This window comes from Acanthisitta chloris, unplaced genomic scaffold (genome assembly GCF_000695815.1).
Source record: "Acanthisitta chloris isolate BGI_N310 unplaced genomic scaffold, ASM69581v1 scaffold11328, whole genome shotgun sequence".
NCBI classification, from domain to species: domain Eukaryota; kingdom Metazoa; phylum Chordata; class Aves; order Passeriformes; family Acanthisittidae; genus Acanthisitta; species Acanthisitta chloris.
The window spans coordinates 2008-20687 of record NW_008687612.1 but is presented as its reverse complement, the minus strand read 5'-3'; the positions used below and the strand labels follow the sequence as shown (position 1 = coordinate 20687).

The following is an 18680-nucleotide window of genomic DNA, read 5'->3' as shown; positions in this document are numbered from 1 at the left end:
ATGTGACTAATTTTTTAATTCAAGTAAAATTACTGACATTTTTGTATTTTAACATAATGACTGATTGAGCCTGAGCTTAAGGCAACGTCTAAACACTTTGATATTTTAGTATTGTGATGACTAGTCTTGTATGATGTAATAGCTTCATTTGACTTTGTCAGTCACAGCCTGGAAGAATAACTGCCTTACTTGGATAGGAAGCAATTCCCTCCTCTCCTTGTTCATTGTAGCTTACTTAGCAGGGACAAGTACTGTATGAAAAGTACAGGGATGTGCTGAACTAGGGTGTTCTAATCATTCAGGGTTTTTTTTTATTCTGACTTTCTCCTGCTCCTTAAAGTTGACTTTCTTGTTTCCTCTTTTGCTCAATATGCTATTTAATGATCTATTCTTTAAACCTAATATTTCTTAGCAAAAGGTAATTTTAGTATCAGTCTAGGATTCAGAAAAATTGAGTGTGTGTGTGGGTATGCTCACAGGCCTTGGGGTAATTGGAACTTGGTAGTTGAAACTTGATATTCATCTTTGTTAGTTTTTTTTGAAAGTGCTCTGGAGCCAGTGACACAACTGTGGAACTTTTTAAAATAAATAGTCAATACCTGTACAGCTTCTGTATTTTCTTTATGCTAAAGGATCTTGTTCTTAGCTCCTGAGATTCAGGTGATGTGTCTCTGATAAAAGTAAAGAATGGCAGTGCTCAGTGGAGTCAGTACTTGCAGCGAAAGGGAATGGTAGAAATCTCTACCCTGTCAGAGAGACCTGCCTGTGCTACCATGTGCCAACCAGGAAAAGAAAAGAAATAGAGAGAAACTGTATATCTTGTAACAGGCCAGTAATGTTCTGAATTATGTTTGCTTTAGAGCTAAAACTTCTTTGGGGCCTACAGTGCCAGTTCCTTCGGTTCTAATTTTAATTTTCAGTTGCCAGTGCAAAGAAAATGCATTGTATAATGTATAAGTGTTTTAGGTGAATTTCTTGTGCAGCATGGTCCTAGTAATTAGAGAGTGCATATCGAAAAAGCATTTAGGTTATTGAAACTCTTGTATATCACTATGGTACAATATCACAGGACATATTACTCTTGAATGTTTCAATTGTTTAAAGCTAGGACTTGCTGTTTTCAACATTTCTTTCTTCAAAAATCTGCATTTGTTGTGCTAGTTCTGTCTTGGTTTGCTGAACTGCTACTTCATATGTAAATGTTTTACTTAACAGTCAACCACTAAAATTAAACCTGTAGCCAGATTTCAGGTTCTGGAGAGTAATGTGTGTCATGGAGGGAGCAGGGAGGGAATTTTTAAAAAAACATTAAACCAGATTCCTCATCTGATATTATAGTATTTGGGTATGAGAGTAACTCTTCTCCTTTCTTTGATCACAGACAAAGAAAATACTTGATTCTTCCTCATTAGCAGCTAGAGAGAGTATACTGGAACTTTTTTGTGAATTTGCCAAGGGTTGCTAATTCCTTGAGGGCACTTATCTTCCTGAGAAAGTGGTGCCTTTTCTAGTATAAGTCTAGTCTGGAAAAGTATGCTTTCTTCCTTGTTTCCCTCTAGTACTTCTGTGGAGGATGAACTTGAGAGTATGTTGTGGTGTATTTTAGCTTGCAGGTAGTACATATGGATGTAATAGAATCATCACATACTCTCATGCAAAGTGCCAATTATTTTTTCTGCTATATAACTATTAATTTCATTATGGCTTTTTTCCCTTCCTTCCTGTTCAAACTCACCTTTCCAGCAGCCATGCATTTTAACCATTTGAGCAGAAAAGGTTTTCTTCTTACTGGCTCTTTGTCTTAATTTTGCTGAGGCAAAGTGGATGTACCTTGTGAAGGCGTAGCAGGCTTGTGTATGGAATGTGATTTAAAAAAATCATAGAATTTTAGGGATGGGGATGGACTTCACGGATCATCTAGTCCCAGCCCCTCTGCCATGGGCAAGGACACCTCCCTACTAGACCAGAGTGCTCAAGGCCTCATCCAGCCTGGCATTGAACACTGCTAGGGTAAAATAAATAATAATTTCTTATTAAATCCCTCCTCTTGGTTCCCAATGAAATTTGTGCAGACTCTTTTAGGAACAGCTCCCCATCTTATCTCCTTCTCCACACCCATCTGCTCGCTTTAGGGTGGTGAAGGAAGTCAGTGTGGAAGATGGCATGGTAGAAACACAGCCCAGGTCTTGTGAAAATGCATATTCTTGTAATGAGAGCTGAAGAACTATCATAATAAGATTTTGGGGTTTATTTTGTTTTGTGAGCAGACTGCCTAAAGCAGGATTAGTGATGAAGTAAGTTTTCATACTTTAGCAGGTGCAGTTCTAGAAAGAAGGGCTCTAGTCTGAGTCACACAACCTATTTAGCTTTCAGGGTGTTCTCTGTATTGCAGTAGAGGAGAATGTAATTTAGGGTCAAGTTGTCAGCTGTGGATTGGGATGTATCCTTTTTGCAGGATCTGTTTCAGCCTGGGGCCCTGTTGTCTCAGGTTTAGGCAAACCACACGCATCTGATGTGTGAGTAGTGAAAGGAGCTGTGCAATGCAAAGGTGTGAAGCGTGGGCAGTTGATTCCCTGGAGAAGGTGCAAGATTTCTGTGACACTGGGCCTCCTTGCAGGATCTGTCTGCTGTTTTGGGTGGAGTCAGGAGTAAAGCAGAATATGCTTGGCCAGGACGTGTGACTGTCACACATAGTGTGTCAATTTGTGCTCCTTGAGATAAGGGCTTGTGTGACCACTGTTCTAGTACGTGACATTTAAGACCCTGTGGCATCTACAGGTATTCTTTACAGATTTTGAACTTCCCCTCTCCTTCGCTGCAGTGTGCCCCCATGTCTGTCAGCTGTCGCCCCAACAGGCACTGCAGTTAGTGAGTCACAGACACTGTGGGCTGTGCACAGACTTTGCATAGGGGGAAGATTGTTTTCTTACTGGAAAGGCATAGAAGGATTGAATACAAATTTTGTGTTCCAGCAATGTGGTTGAGGCTGAAAGGACACTGACAGAATCATTGCTTTTCAGCCTGTGTCTGTCAAGTCCTAGCACTGCTTTCCTGCATGCTTTTAGACTAGACCTGATAAAATAGTCCTGCGTTTCTGTAGGTTACAAAGTCCATTTGGCAGCTGCTTAGCTGTGTTCCTTCTGGGAAGCATGCCTTTGACTTGAACAAAGATTGCTTCAAATAGGGAAATAGGGCTTCCCTCAGTCTCACAGAATATTGGATATTTTGCAGAGCTACACTTCAGTTTTGGAGAGAAATCGGAACCTGTTTGCTGACATTTCACCTAGTAATGACAGTGGTGACAGTGGCAACAGTATAGGCAGTCTTGGTATGTTGTAGTCTGCATGGTCTACTGCAGGATTTAGTGATTTTTATTGTCACATGTTGGGGTTTTGTTCCCCCTCTAAATTTTTTTTTAAAGCTCTTTTTCAGAGACTACTGTTACTTCATTTTTTTTCACTGTATTGTTATGTGAACTGTAAGTCTTTAGCTTCCAAAATCCCTTACATAGGTCTTAACTTAGAGCATACAAGAAAAGAAGTTGGAAACCTGCATGTTTTTCTCTAAATGTTTTTAATGTATATGTCAGTATTGTGGATATAATTGGCAGTGGTTGCAAAGAAGGCAAATTGGGACTGTGTCAGTAGTCATTGCATATATCAAAATGGTGATAAGTAAGCCCAGCTGGAAAGCCATCACAGTCATGAGTGCATTGTGCTCAGCTTCATCTTGTACTGTTTTCTGGGAGAGTGTGGTTTGAGTTTTTTGTTTTTAAGTGTTGCCTTGGTGTTTTTTAAGTCGTTTTCTTCCCCTCTGTTTTTGTTTACCTAGAGGGATCAGACTATGTTTGTATGTACATTGGGGCCAAATTTAATACATACTGATTTTTAACGGACCTATTTCTTATGCAGGTGGTTCTTGAATTCACAGTTGAAGCTGTATAATAGCTTATTCTTATTGGGAGAAAAAATTACTGAATTGATTCTTGATGGTTTGGTTTTTTTTTCAGAAATACATAATGAATCTGGCAAGGACAGTACCATAGTTAGAGTATGTTCTTCCTAAGAATGTACTTATTTGGTCTTGGATTTGTAGTTGGCAGGTCCAGTTTTAGATAAGATGCCTGTTGTTATTATCTTGGCACTATTTAGTATGGTTTTGTTTTGTATCATTCTGGTACAAAATGGAAACCTTTAACTGAAAAGGATTTGAAAAGTGTTAGTGTGAAGCCAGTGACTCAAAAGTTTGTGACTCCAAAGGATTAGTCACTCAGGATCCAAGGAGTTTTTTATTAATTGGTCACATTTTATGTAGTTGGGAGCATTAATATTTTTTTGAGGATGGATATATATATATATATAACTCTTGGAGGCCCATTCAGATTTCTCATTCAGGTAGTTTGTTTTACCTGTATACATAGATTTTCTGCTGTTCAGTGCAGACTGGAAAAATGGCAGATCTTGCTGTTACCCTTCAGTGTAAAAAGCTTTTATCCTCTGAACCTTAGCTGAAATTTCACATACTGAAAAGTACACAAATGATAAAAATTCCAGTTCTGTTTTTATATGGTTGCTCATTCTCTTTTTTCTCCATTAAATTTCTCTTACTATGTCATTGTTATTTGCTTAAAACCATAAATGTGTACAATTTTTTTTTGTGTTTAGGTATGATGAATGGATAAAGGCAGACAAGATAGTGAGACCAGCTGACAAAAATGTACCAAAAATTAAGCATCGAAAGAAAATAAAGGTAGTGTCTCTCCCTTTTCTCCCTTGTTATCCCCCAACTTGGGTTTGATACCTACTTAAGTAATCCCTGCCTCCCTTCCTGGCCTGCAAGTGCTTGACAGTAAAAGCAGCTTCCTAGCCTTTTAAAAATTTTAACTTTTTTCCTTCAAGGGTTTGGTTTTTCACTTTGAGGTGGGGAAGCTTCTCTTTCCTGTATTTTTTAAAATAAACTGTGTGTATGCAAGTACAGAAAACAAGTGAGAAGGATCCGTTTTATCGTTGGTGCTGGGAGCTAGCTCAGAAGGGTGAAATATGGGAGCTCCCTCTGCTGATTTTGGAGAGCAAGCCTATGACTAGCCCATGTGCATGGGACTCTATAATTTTATTGCCAAGCATTTCTGACAAAATTCATTCTTTTACAACTGATATTCAGGCTTAGGTGATAATATATTCCTTGGACAGTGGGCTGCAAGGAAGCTTTTCCTTCTGCCACAAGTACTGGCACTGCTTCTACCTTCCCCACCACCTTCAGAACCTGACAGCTGCCCTGCCACTGCTGAGCCTGGCATCTTGCAGTGCCACTGCTCCTAGGGCACTGACTGCCTTCCCATTCGTTTTTGTGTTGACAAAGTTCCTGTCTTCAGTAGAAAGGTCTTGGCATGGAGTGTAGAAAGGTATTTGTAATCTTTTTAAACAGAGAGGAGAGCTTTCCAATCCAGGTTGAATGTTTAAGATAACCAAGTGTTGCAGAATTGTAATTCATGTTAAGATGTGTGCTCAAATGAGAAGAGTTTTTTGTTTTCTTTCACCTAGAATAAAACCGACAGAGAGAAGGAAGAGAAGTATTCTAAGCCCAGTAAATTGCGACGTTTGTCAAAACCACCCTTCCACACCAGCACATCACCAGAGTCTGGGCCTAAGCTTGACAGCACTGAAGCCAAAAATACTGAACAAGCTCCAGTTAAATCGATAGAAATTACTTCTATCATTAATGGGCTACAAGGTATTGTACTTAAAAGTTTTGGGGTTCTGTAAATGGCTTTTAAACAGGAGTAAGTGACAATGTAGAACAACTGATGCAACTGAACACTTGAGTCTGTGTGGCTAATTATAACATCATCCTCAGAAATAACTGAAAAAGCAATGTTGGCAGTTTCAGAAAACAGGTAGTGTGGATTCTGTGTGTTACCAGTCAATTACAATCTTTGTGTGGCCATCCTTTTTGTGTTTGATACAGAGCGAAGCATTTTTGCTTGCTATCTAATTTCTAAATTTTGAAGTTGATTTATCTAACTTTTAGGACCCATTATTTTTAATTTTTCTTTTCGTTGAAAAATTGAACAAACAAAATTAGATTTCATCTTGGCATAGCTGTTGATGCTAACATTGTTTTGCCCTTCCCACACAATTACAGCAGCATTATAATAACTAGTTGCTTCTCTTCATCCTTAGTTTAGAGCATGCCTCCAAAAAAAAAAGAAATCATATATGGTACAGGTAGTTTGGGTAACAACCAATTTTGTGGAAGTTGTGTTAATTTAATAATCTTTCAGGCTTAGCCAGACTTGGATGACACTGGCCACTGGGTTCCAAAATTGTAGGTAGAAGGACAGTCAACATAATCTATGAAGCTTCATTTCCTTAGGAAATGAGAAACAAAAAAGCAATTACTGGTGGCACTATTATTAGTGCTATAATTAATCTGTAATTAACTTTGGAAATCAAGGAGTATCACACACAAAAACACATATATATATTTTAGTCAATTCCACTGGTTTTCCTTGTATCTTTTCCCATTGAATGGGATTGCTGTCGATTCCTTCTCCATTATGTATTTGTTCCTCTTTTCTCAGTTTCTTTATTGCTGACCATGAATTTTCTTGCTGTTGTCCTATACTCTTGTTATCCATTTGTTTCTCTTAAGTGCCTTTGATTATTGCTTTCACTTAGTTTTTCCAGGCTGGTCATCATGCTGGTTTTGTAGAGAGCATCCAGTGTGTGTGTTGTTATTCTGTCCATTTAGACTGTGGATTTTCAAGGGAAAATAATGTCTGTTCTGGGCTGTGATCATGGAAGTATTTGTAACCCGTAAGAAATACGTAAGCTCAACTTCCAGTTTCTGCTTTGGGTAATTATGCAGAAGTTTGGATTTTATGGATTGATGCACTCTGTGCTTTCTCCGCCTCTACAGAAATTCCTGGAGATGTACTGTATAATACTGAATCTTCCTAGTTTCTAGTGTAGCTGTTGTATCATAAAATTTTGAACTCTTCACAAGGTACCACCATTTAAGAGCTGTACTGCTAGAGATTGCTGTAGCATGTGTTCATATCTGTGCAATTTTCTTTAGTTGCCTTTTTTTTAAGATTTCTTTGTAAGCAGAATCAAGACAAACTTTTCTCGTTTTGTTTTGTTTTTGTTTTTGTTTTTTATTCATTTTTAATTAGCTTCTGAAAGTTCTGATGATAGTGAGCAAGATGATGACCAAAGTGCCCCGAATGTACATGATGATGGCAAAGAGGAGTCTCAGCCTGAACCTGTAAGCCAAGATAAAAATGAACTCTGTCTAAAAGAAGAACAGAGTGGTTCATCCCTCCCAGAAGAAACTAAAGCTGTTACAGATGCAGCAGTGCCCAAGTCAGTCTCCAAGTCTCCTGAAAGGTTGCGAAAAGAGATGGAAGAGTTATCTGAAGATAGTGACTCCAATGGAGAAGATGAAGCCACAAAGAAGAGAAAGGATGTTAAAAAGGAGGTAGTGGATAAAGCAGCAAAACCACAAGTGAAACGTGGCAAACGAAGACACTGTGTTGTAGAGGAATCTTCAAAGACCGTGTCACCTAACAGAAAGGATGAGAAGTCCAAAAACAAAGACTCCCTGAGTTTAGAAAACAGCAGTAACAGCTCCTCAGATGAAGATGAGGAAGACAAATCTAAACTGAAAATCACTCCAACGAAAAAGTACAATGGACTAGAGGAGAAAAGAAAGTCTTTACGGACAAGTACTTTCTACTCTGGATTTTCTGAAGTGGGAGAGAAAAGAATAAAGCTTCTAAATAACTCTGATGAAAGACTTCAGAACACCAGAGCAAAGGATCGAAAAGATGTCTGGTCAAGTATTCAGGGACAGTGGCCGAAGAAGACGCTGAAGGAACTGTTCTCGGACTCTGACACTGAGGCTGCTGCCTCCCCTCCACACGCTGCTCCCGAGGATGCTGCAGCAGAGGAGCAGCTTCAGACTCTTGCTGAAGAAGATATTTCTTTGCCTAGCTGTGAACTTGAAAAATCTTTGCCAGCTAGTGTGGACATTAAACCTGTTGAGGAGAAACCGACTGAAGTGGGTGAGAAGAAAGTTGAATTTCCAAGCAGCGGTAGTAATTCAGTGCTAAATACTCCTCCTACAACTCCTGAGTCACCTTCCTCTGTAACTGTAACAGAGTCAAGTAGACATCAGTCCAGTGTCACTGTCTCTGAGACACTGCCACCAAATCAAGAAGAGATACGAAGCATCAAAAGTGAAACAGATAGCACAATAGAGGTGGACAGTGTGGCAGGGGAGCTGCAAGACCTCCAATCTGAGGGAAATATTTCTCCAACAGGTTTTGATGCCAGCGTCAGTTCCAGTAGTAGTAATCAACCAGAGCCAGAGCATACCGAAAAAGGTAAAGGGAAGGGTAAACAGAGCTGTCTCCAACCTAACCAGCTCTTACTTTAGCATTGCTGATGTGTTTGTATTCTGTTGTGGTTACACTGCTGGGAAGTTAGTGGTTGGAGGAAGTAGTAGCCTGCTGTCCACTTCAAGTGTGTGGAAATGGCATAATCACCTAGTGAAAAAAATATAATTTGCCAGGAAGCTTCTGGGCCTTTCATTAGGAATTGTGATGGTTTCAATCGGGGTAAAGTATATAAGAAAGATGTTTATACCAGACATGGCAAGAAAAGCCCATAGCAAACTGTAATACCTTGTGTAAGGACAATTTATTACAGCAAGACAGGAGCATTTCGAGCCCCTTTAAAAGTAGAGGGTAGTAGAAGATGCTGTTTCTTGCATAAAATCTGATTCTCTGTAGGGTGTCTATTTAGGGGGAGAAAGTGCCAGTTATTGTGTGCTTAGGCAGCCATTTCAAACTTGTATATTTTTAGAACATTAGCTTCAGAAGAGTCAAGTCAAGCTGGTAACAAGCATTGACCTTCTTAGCTATGTTTCACTTTCACATGTGATTTTGCAGATTGAAGTTCCTATCCTAAAACCACTAGAGAATAGGGGATAATAAACACGACAGCACTTGTGCACCTGATCACTGCTGCCTGCTTTTAACTGTTGGCAAGGCTGGATCCAAAAGCTTTTTCTGAAAGTGACTGGCATTTTTGCAGATTTTGTCTGCATTTTTGTCTCATAATTCTGAGACAAAAGTGGCTTCTTCATCTCAATAGGTTTCAGTTAACAATTACCTAAATTTCCTCCAAGTGCCCTTAAGGTGTGTTATCTTCAGTTTTGTTGGAAATGTTCTTCTGAAAGTATGAAGCAAAATGATTCCTTAAACAAAGGAGTGTTTAGAAGAGTTGAATATGTAGCCCTCAATAAATACACCTGTATTGCTTCGTTAATTATAGCTCTGTGGTTTTAGAAGTTAATTTGTTTGCTTTTTTATATGAAAGGAATTTATTGCCACTTGAAAGGAGTTTTGCACTATTGCACAAGACCACTTTTACATGCATTAGACTTTAATTTCCTCTCTGATTTTGTCAGCATGTTGCCATTTTCAGTAAATTGGGTTCCTTAATTTAAATTGTTTTATTACAGGAGTAATTTTTAATCTGTGAGTCAGGTGGTTGTGAAGCAATGTTTGAACAGCTCCTAAAATACTCTCTTTTAGCAGGTGTACTAAAATTCTTATATCTTTCTTTTCTACTTTGTAGTCACAAATACCAGTAGGCTTTTTTTCTTTGTATTTTTGTTGGCTTTTTTTTGTTGCTTTGGTTTTTAACATTATCTATGAATTTTTTTAATACTTTCCGTTAATGTAATTACTGATCACAAGTGATGGCTTAATCTTTTTTTTCTCACAGCTTCCAAATGCAAGAGACCTTTAAAAACATTTTTAAGTTCCAGTAGGTCTTGATAACTTTTTTGATAAATGTGTTCTTATTTAATTTACAGCATTAAAAAAATAAATCCACATGGCTCAAGAGAAATTCTGATGATACACATGGGAAAGTTATTTGTAATCATCTTACATGTGCACTCTATACAAAGAAACTTTGTCTGCCTTCCATCCTCTTTCACCTCCTCTTGTCAATATAAGTAGAAATCTGAGCTGTATTAAGGACAGGCAGGAACAGTTGCATTGTTGTCTACAAACTTAAGCTGTGAAGTGTTTTGGGGTTTTTATAGACTTTGTGAAAAACACACAAGTGAAAACATTTGTATAATTTCAGTTTCTTTTTTGTTTCTTTTCTCAATTATAGTCTGTACAGGCCAAAAAAGACATAAAGATGCTCAGGGAGGAGGCAGCTCCTCAAAAAAGCAGAAAAGAAGCCACAAAACATCTGTGACCAGCAAAAAGAAGAGTAAAACTAGTAAGTACAGCAGCTCAGTGTGAAATGAAATGTGTGAAAGTGCTGTGTCATTTGTTTGAATGATTGTAGGAGATGAAGTCTGGAAATAAGTGTATTAAGACAAAATGTTCTCATCAGGGAATTCTTAATACTCTTTAGATGAAGAAACTGCTCTAGCTGAATGCCAAAGTGTTTTTAAATGTCTTCTATTACTTCTGGGCCTATTTCAATGAGGTCCTTAATACTGTGTAAATCAGGAAAGCTTAAGAAGAGTGAGTATTTCACACGTGGCAGAATTGGGACAGGAGTCTCTGTAGCATGATAACTGCCTGTTCACAGCAGGAACTGGGACCTGGAGAGAATTGTGCTCTGTTTAGAGGTTAATATATCTTCCTGGAGAAAATATGAGGATAATTGCAGAAGAATACAGACTCTTTTCTTCCTGTGCTATCTGTTATATCTTCAGTAAATAATGCAGCTTTTGCAGGTTTTTGTAGTTGTAGAAGCTAATTGGAATAGAAACCACAGTACTGGGTAAGAGAAGCTTAATAAAAGCAGAGGTGTATTAGGGAGTCATATGCACACACGTTCAGGAGACAATAAGATGAATTTCTACTTCATTGCACTGTTAATAAAAAATTCCTGGAAATAGTCAGCTAGAGAATGAAGCCTGGAGGACAGCTGTAAAAAATGCAGTTAAAGCAAGGATAGAAAGCATACACTATGCCTTTTTTCCTCTTTATTCCCCACCTCCCCTCCTTCCCTTCCTGCTTGCTTTCTTTTAAAAGCTGTTACTAAAAGTCTGTACCTTCTGATCTGGTGTTTACTTTTGCCCCACCTGTCCTTCATGTTCATTGGTCTCCTCTTCACACTTTCTCATCATTTTTTTTCCTCATTTGAATTCCATTTCACTAATCTCCTCCTTCCATAATCCTTCCCACACCCCAGGAATTAAAGTAACAAAACAAACTGAATTTGCAGAATGAATGCACTTGCCATTGTTCCCTTGGATTTGTTGCATTTTCCCCTTTTTCTCAACCTGCATCTTCATCAGGATACAAGCGCTTCAAAGCTAGAATTCTTTCTTGGTCCCTGTAGTCCTTGGTGTGTATGTGCCCTTTTTGTTAGACTACAGGCACTGCTGAATGCAATAAGGAAAATAAATAGATAAAATGTGGAGTCAGTTGTAATAAAAGTAAATGCCTTTGGCAAAATTCAAGTGTACCTGCTAAAGCTGTTTTTGTGGCAGCTTTGCCTCTTGCCTTGTGTCAAACGAGCTGACACCAGCAACTCTGCAGCCAGCGAGTTCTTTCAGACTGTGTGTCTTGGTGTTCAGTTTTGCCTGTTTGGATCACCAGATGGTAAAGGCCAGAACCAAAAGAAACTTTCGGGCTCGTTTTATCAATACCCAGGGCAGGTACCACTGAGACAAGTGTTTTTCTTAAGAGATATGAATTCAACATGTTTTTAAGAAAACTCTAATGATGGAGGTCCTGGAGCTTCCCTAGGTATTTTATTCTACTGCTTCACTAGACTTGTGTTGAAATACAGTCTCTTGCCCCTCCTTTCACCCCAGTTTTGTTTTTGTCATGTTAAACAAACTTCAGCCTTTCAGTCATTACTCAGAAGTCTTGTCTTTTAGATAGATTCTTTTTTCACTTTCCTTTGGGTGATTTAATTAGAAAATGCTTCAGTTCAGCCTGTTGCTTTATGGTTAAAGTTCTTTCAGTGTGAAGTAAAGTTCTCCTGTTTCAGGTCAGCTGAAGATCTTTTTCTGAAACTAAGTAATTTTATCACCATGTCTGAGGAATCTGTAGATTATGTCATGCATAGTAACATTATTGATAGTCAATTTAGCAAAGACGACATAAAATAAATAGAAGTGACATGAGGCTAAGAAAAAGGCCAATTGTTTACTCTCATTTCTGCTACACATGTCCTGAAAACTCAGTGAAAGGTTTGTCTGTAACTGTTAGCTTTAAAATGGGATAGAGGTTTATTACTGTATTAGAAACTGATAGTAAAAAGGTAAACAGGAGATTGGAGATAACAAACAGTCTTGTGAACTGGAAAAGGTATGGCCCCATAAGCAGACAGATGCGGTTCGTTTTGGCACCTGTGTTGGCATATTGGGCTGCCTCTTTGCCTTATTTTTAAATGTATGCAATTTATTTATAGCATTATTTATTCTCAAGTGACAAGTGTGGTGCTGTCACGAACCATGGAGAGCAGAGTGCACCTTCCCTGTGCAGACCTTGAGCAGTTGGGTTGTATTCAAGAGTCTCCTGACAAGAAGGTTGTCCCTACCCCACCCCCGTATGTTCTTGCACATGTACCTTCAGCAATATCCTTGCCAGTCTTCAGGATGGATTGTGGTGCCATAGTCTGGTCCTTGTGTCCACCCTCTAACTCTGTATGATTTTGGTTCCCATAGGTCCACGGAACAGCCCTGAGTCTGCCTGCACAGCCAGTAATGGGGCAGTGTTTCCAGTGCAAGGTTTCCTGTCATGGCACAACAGAATTAGAGGGGTCCCATTATATTCCTTCTCAGGAACCAGTGGGACAGAGAGCTGTGTGCCAGGCCTCTATACCAGGATGGCTTCTGTCATTTTTGAGTAAAAGGATTTGGGTCAAATAAACTTCTATTAGATGAAAACCAGCACAGGGGTAGCTTCTGATGAGCTTTGGTTTGGGTAGGAATGTTGTTTGTTTGGTAACAATATGTCCTCTTGTTTCTTCAGCAAACAGCAGCGATAGTGATGAACTATCTGCTGGTGAAAGTGTGTCCAAGTCTCAGTCAGCGAAGTCGGTTTCTACTGGCATGAAGTCTCACCAAACCAAATCCCTTGCAAGAACACAATCTCCAGCAAAATGTGGGAAGAATGGAGAGAAGGAGTCTGATCTCAAAGAACAGAATAATCGTTTGCCCAAAGTTTACAAATGGAGTTTTCAGATGTGTAAGTGTTTTCTTGAAATCGTACCTAGTGTCATCTTGTGCTATAGTATAAAAGGACCTTGTAAATTTTCTGTATTTTGGTGGGGTTTTCCTTAAAATTATTCCGTCCTGAGTTTGCTTAATTTTGTGGTAAATCCTGATTCTTTTTTTTTTTTTTTTTTTGCAATTACAGCACAGGGAACTGTCTATATCACACTCTTCCAGGACTGCATTTAAATATGGGTCCTGTGCTGACGGTTCTTGCTGTCCTGTGCAGAGCTGTCAGTGTGTATAATGTTCATGCCAGAATATGTGCTGCTTCTGTTAATAATTTCCTCTCTGTTTTACTCCTTATTTTCTAGTTCTTGTTCAAACAGGTGGTTGATTTGTAACTTCTTCCCCTTTCATTTTACCCTGATGAGCCAGGACATGCTTACTATTTCTAGTATTAAGAACTCTCACTGTGTTTGTTTCAGTTGAGCTACAGGTACAAAAAAAGTTGGATCAGTGTCTTATTAATGCCCTGATATTAATGCAACTTACTAATTGCCTCTGTGTGTGGTTGCTCCGGCATGGGGTTTGCCAGCAGTGTTCTTTCGTGCCTAGGGAATTCTCCACTTGTCTGTTTCTGCAGAGAGAATCTGACCCTGCTGGGTTTGTTGGGTTTTTCCCTCTCTAGCCCTGAGTCTCAGCAATACTCTACTATATTTAAAAGTATTTTTCTCCTGGTGGTACTTCACAGTCAAGTTACATTCTGCTGCTTTTCAGGAGTGTGTAATGTAAAAGGTATTTATTGTCACTTCTTGGCCTGTTGAGATTCATTGAATAATTCCCCAGTGTAACACATTTAAAGGACCTCTGCTCCTTCCTTTCTTTCTGCCTTGGCTGCATTCCACATGCTGAAGTTGCTTGGCAGAAGTTGGTCTGTGGAGTGCTATTTGACACATTTCCTGCTTTTGCAAAGTCAGACACTTGCAACATGTCTGAGCTTTCCTCATTTTCCCACAGCGTAATATAGTTGTGGCTTTTGGTCCTTTGGTGCTTCCTTCATTATAGGTTTGTTAAGTGCATTGTGCACCCTATAGTAGTTTAAATGATTCTTCAATGTCTTTGAATGGAGTGTTTCCAGTGTGGCTTCCTGGGAGTGAATTGAGAGAGTTTCTCCTGCCTGTGACCCCACAGCTGTGTGCCATGCTATGGAGAGCTCCCGGCTGGAAATGGCCAGAGGAGCAGCTCCTGTGCTGGCTGTGTCCAGTGAGAAGGTCTGGTGTGGTTATAACTTATGGCCCATATGCCATGGACTCAGTTAGAACCACCCTTACAGCTACTCAGATTCCTGTTGTAACCTGCTTGTTCTTAACAGTCAAGTTGGGCAAGGCTGACCTTCCTGGTGTCTTGGACCTAACTGTGTTCTAGCAAGGACTGAAAGCAACAGTCTAAAAGGTAGTTTTGGCCCTGATGTTATCACTAGTTGCCACAATTTTTTTTATTTTCCTTCCTGTGGGGTCAGGAATGCATTTTTTTCTCTTTCAATTCCTTGAAAAAAAAAGCAAACCCCAAAAGTATGTGGTGGTATCTCATAAAAAATGAACAAATTTGTGGTAATGAACAGCAGCTGTTGCTGTGTTTCTTAGCTTTGCTGTCTGCTACCTCAAAGCACATCACTAAGATTTGAGTACTTCCCACCTCACTGACATTCAAAAGTGTTTGGAAATACTTCAATACCATAATTAACAGAGGTTGTTTAACTTGCAGCTGACTTGGAAAATTTGACTAGCGCCGAGCGCATAACGGTTCTCCAAGAAAAATTGCAAGAAATCAGGAAACATTACCTGTCCTTGAAATCTGAGGTGGCTTCCATTGATCGGAGAAGAAAGCGCTTAAAGAAAAAAGAGCGGGAAAGTAAGTACTGGGAACTAAATTCCCCATTTAGAGGGCTGAATTGCATGTCATCTTGTTAAGGTGTTAACAAGAACTGGATAATTTGTAGGGAGATGTGTGCCATTAGGAGTGTGGGTTTGTTTGCTTTTTTGGAAACTCGGTGTGCAGTTCCTTTATGACCTTTAGAAGTTACAGATCAGATACCAGTGACTGTGTCAGGGGAACAGCATTAACAAGGCATGCAGTCTGTTTAATGTTGTTTAGGCAGAACTACTTCATAAAGGAAAATATATACAGAAAATGAACTTTTCTAAGCAGTAAACAAAGTATCTAAGGTTATTAATAATTTCTAACTTTTCTGGAAGTTGCAGTTAAATTTATTGTAATATTGCTTGTGTACCTAGTTTGTTTTCCCCTTAGGATAAGGGATTTATTCCATGGGTTTAAGAGAGACCATCAATAAAATTTCTCATTTCCCCTGAAGTTGCCTCACCCACTGCTGTAAAGAATGTTCTAGTGTGCCACCTCCTAGGAGTGCTAAAAGGATCATTTTCTCCATGTTTTGTTCACATGCACATTTAAAAGTTAACTGAGGATAAGAAGGAAGACTGAAATGCCACATGTAGCAAGATTTTATGGCTGCAGCCATCACATGGGAACTGCAGTTGCTGCTTGGTTGCCAGAGCAGGACAGATTCAGTGCCGGGACGAGGTCCTACCTGTGCTGATTCCCACAGGAAAGAAAGAGAGCAGTTGACACTGCTGGCAGGTCAGGAATGAGCTCTGGCATAGTTTGGCTGGGCCCGTGATCTGGGTGGTCAATGCACCAGGGCTGCAAGGGGTAACAATGCTGTGCTGCCTTGCACACGACTGAGTGTTTCTGTCAGAGTATTTCCTACAAAAACTAGGGAAGAGGGGCTTTTTACTTGCTGGACATTGGTTGCTGGAGTCAGTATATACCAATGCTTGTTGTTGGATAGGAAAACATCTTTATTGCTTGATTTATAAACCACTATAACCTGTGTTTTCCTTTTCCTGTGCAGGTGCTGCTACTACATCATCTTCCTCCTCATCACCTTCCTCTAGTTCCATTACAGCTGCAGTTATGTTAACGTTAGCAGAACCATCCATGTCAAGTTCGTCACAGAATGGAATGTCAGTTGAGTGCAGGTGACAGCAGGACTTGCCAAAGCACTTTGCACTTAATGGCTGCTGAGGGCCACTCTTTTTTTTGTTTTCCTTTTATTTTTTTTTTATACTGCACAGTGGCACAAAATTCAGACAAGCACTATTTTATATTTAAAGTTGTTTCTTGACAAGCTAACTTTGCACTTAAGTGCACTTTTATGAAGAAAAAGTACAACAAACTGCTTTTCCTCAAGCAATAATTGTTTCCAACTTGTCTGGGAATTGTAAGTCTAGTGACTCGAAGGCCTTCCACTGTGGCAAATGGAGGCTGTTCACTGCCTGTAGAGACAGGACGATAAGCATATAGTTGTTGGGGTGATCTAAATGTGGTAAGGCTTACTGTATTCCCTGGTATTTTGTTAAAGCTGGAACATTTGATATTTTTCCATTTATTTATGACAAATATTGAAAATATTTTCATTTGTACAAGCTAATTGTTTTTTAACTGCTAAGTCACCTTATAGTGGCTTTAATTGTATACGTCAAGCACATGTATTCAAAACCTGCAGTGAGTAGGATGTGTGACATCAGTCCTGATAACCAAATACAAGAATTCCTTTAAAGAGAAAAAAACAAAAAACAAAAAACTGACTAATGTTTACAGGTTTGAATTAGGCTTAAATAGGTAATTCTGGGTTTTAAGAACCCGTTAATTGGAAAGAAACTACTGTACTTTGCCATTTTTCTATAAAACAGTATTTTTTTTTAATTTTGATAAAATACATTATGAAAAAGAAAGAAAATGGCTAACAAACTGTATTAAATCTTAATGTATAAAGATTGTATTCAGCCAGTTTAAAGTGTATATTTATTCATAATGGATTATAACAGGTATATTTTTGTGTTTTCTTGTAAATGTTTCTTTTCCCCTTAAAGCAACAAATATTTCATTTGTAATGCTTATTTTATTACGAGCTTCAAGGAGAGGACTTTGAGAGGGAGTAAGGTGTGAGGGTGTAACTTGTGGTTGCTGATACCAACACTGCCACAAAAGGGTAGTTGTTTTTAAAATAACTAGCTAGCCGAGTGGTAGATGTTTAATTTTTTAAATGCCTTGTACAAATTCCAAAACCAACTTCAAACTGTTTTCACTTGTATTGATTTTATGTTGTATGGATCCCAAGCTCTCTCCTGTTAATTCTATACCTTTGTAAGACATTTGTATATTGCGGAAGTGTTCATTCAAGCTATTTAATACCTGGCACTGTTAATACACAGTACTTTATTGTACAGATTGTTTTACTGTTTTAATTGTAGTTCTGTGTACTTCTTTTGCCTGGGGAAAGAGGGGCTGGCATGTTTTTCTTTGTTTTCTGGCAATACAACATGTAAGAATTCAAAGCATTTTGTTTGTAGATGCTAGAGTGTCAGAATCCTTTTCATTTGACTTTTCTAAGAAAAGCATTTTCAGTCTTCGTAGTGTGTGCTTACGGTTAACTGATTTTATTGAAAATGGTTTCAAAGTATTCAGAATTGTACAGGACTGTAAAAATTTGTTGACAGACATTGAAGGAAAAGCTTATAGAAAACAAAGCTATAAAATATATATTAGGTTCTGCAGAAAATGGAGAGTTATGTAATATATTGTACAAATGTAAGCAAAGGCCTCTGAAATAAAATGCCATAGTTTGTGAATCCCTGATTTTGTTTCTAACACTTTAATTAAGCAAACTGTAGTGTGTCCATGAAAATGACATCAAGCTGCAGAATCAGTTTAGCAGATGATCTTTGATATGCTGCAGTAGGCGTATAGAGATGAGTTAGGCAGGTGCATTGGCCTGATTTGTCTCTTAGGAATTAATTCAAATCCATCCCCTTTTTCAGCAAAAGGCAAAAGTGTGGCGCATCATTAAGGCGGTGCCAGTTGAAACAAACTAGTGGCTATAGTTCAGCTGACAAAATACTGTTACACCTGCAAAATGACAGATTACTGATAAGACTGATAATAGCAAAGGGTGATAAGCATTGGAAAAATTGAGTGTGTTAAGAATTACCACCTATCCGAAACTTGACAGAAGTAATTCCCATAATTTCAGTGGGGCTCCTCAGAGGGTATTTTCAACTGTCTAAGTCTAGTGGAATCAGTCACATAATAGTTCAGTTCTGCTTTTCAGTCTCAGGAGGTGTATCAGGTATTGATATAAGCACTAACTGTATTTGGGCAAGCAAGAGCAAATTCAGCTCTCCACTCAGTGCTCATTCTTGATCACCTCTCTGTTTTAGTGCCAGCGTGTTTGCTTTGATGTGACAGTTACTGTGTGTTCTGTGGGGGGGTTGTTTGTTTACTGTTTAACAGGTTCCATTAGTCACCTCCTCACTCCCAAAATGAGTTTTTGCATATGTAGGATTTTTGCTTTTCCTTACTACAGAGATTATTTAAATTTCTATTGTACT

General features: G+C 38.8%; 1 protein-coding gene across 1 annotated transcript in view; it reads left to right on the top strand.

Moving 5' to 3' along the window:
• Positions 1–17976, top strand: part of ARID4B (AT rich interactive domain 4B (RBP1-like)) — a gene marked incomplete at its 5' end in the record, with an annotated part of 41103 nt that extends 23127 nt beyond the window's left edge. Inside the window, 7 exons of the mRNA XM_009080679.1 lie at positions 4665–4749; positions 5541–5730; positions 7175–8386; positions 10194–10304; positions 13025–13240; positions 14974–15120; positions 16142–17976. Coding sequence (XP_009078927.1) covers positions 4665–4749; positions 5541–5730; positions 7175–8386; positions 10194–10304; positions 13025–13240; positions 14974–15120; positions 16142–16272 — 2092 coding nt within the window. The remainder of the gene's footprint in view (positions 1–4664; positions 4750–5540; positions 5731–7174; positions 8387–10193; positions 10305–13024; positions 13241–14973; positions 15121–16141) is intronic.
• Positions 17977–18680: the final 704 nt, after the last annotated feature.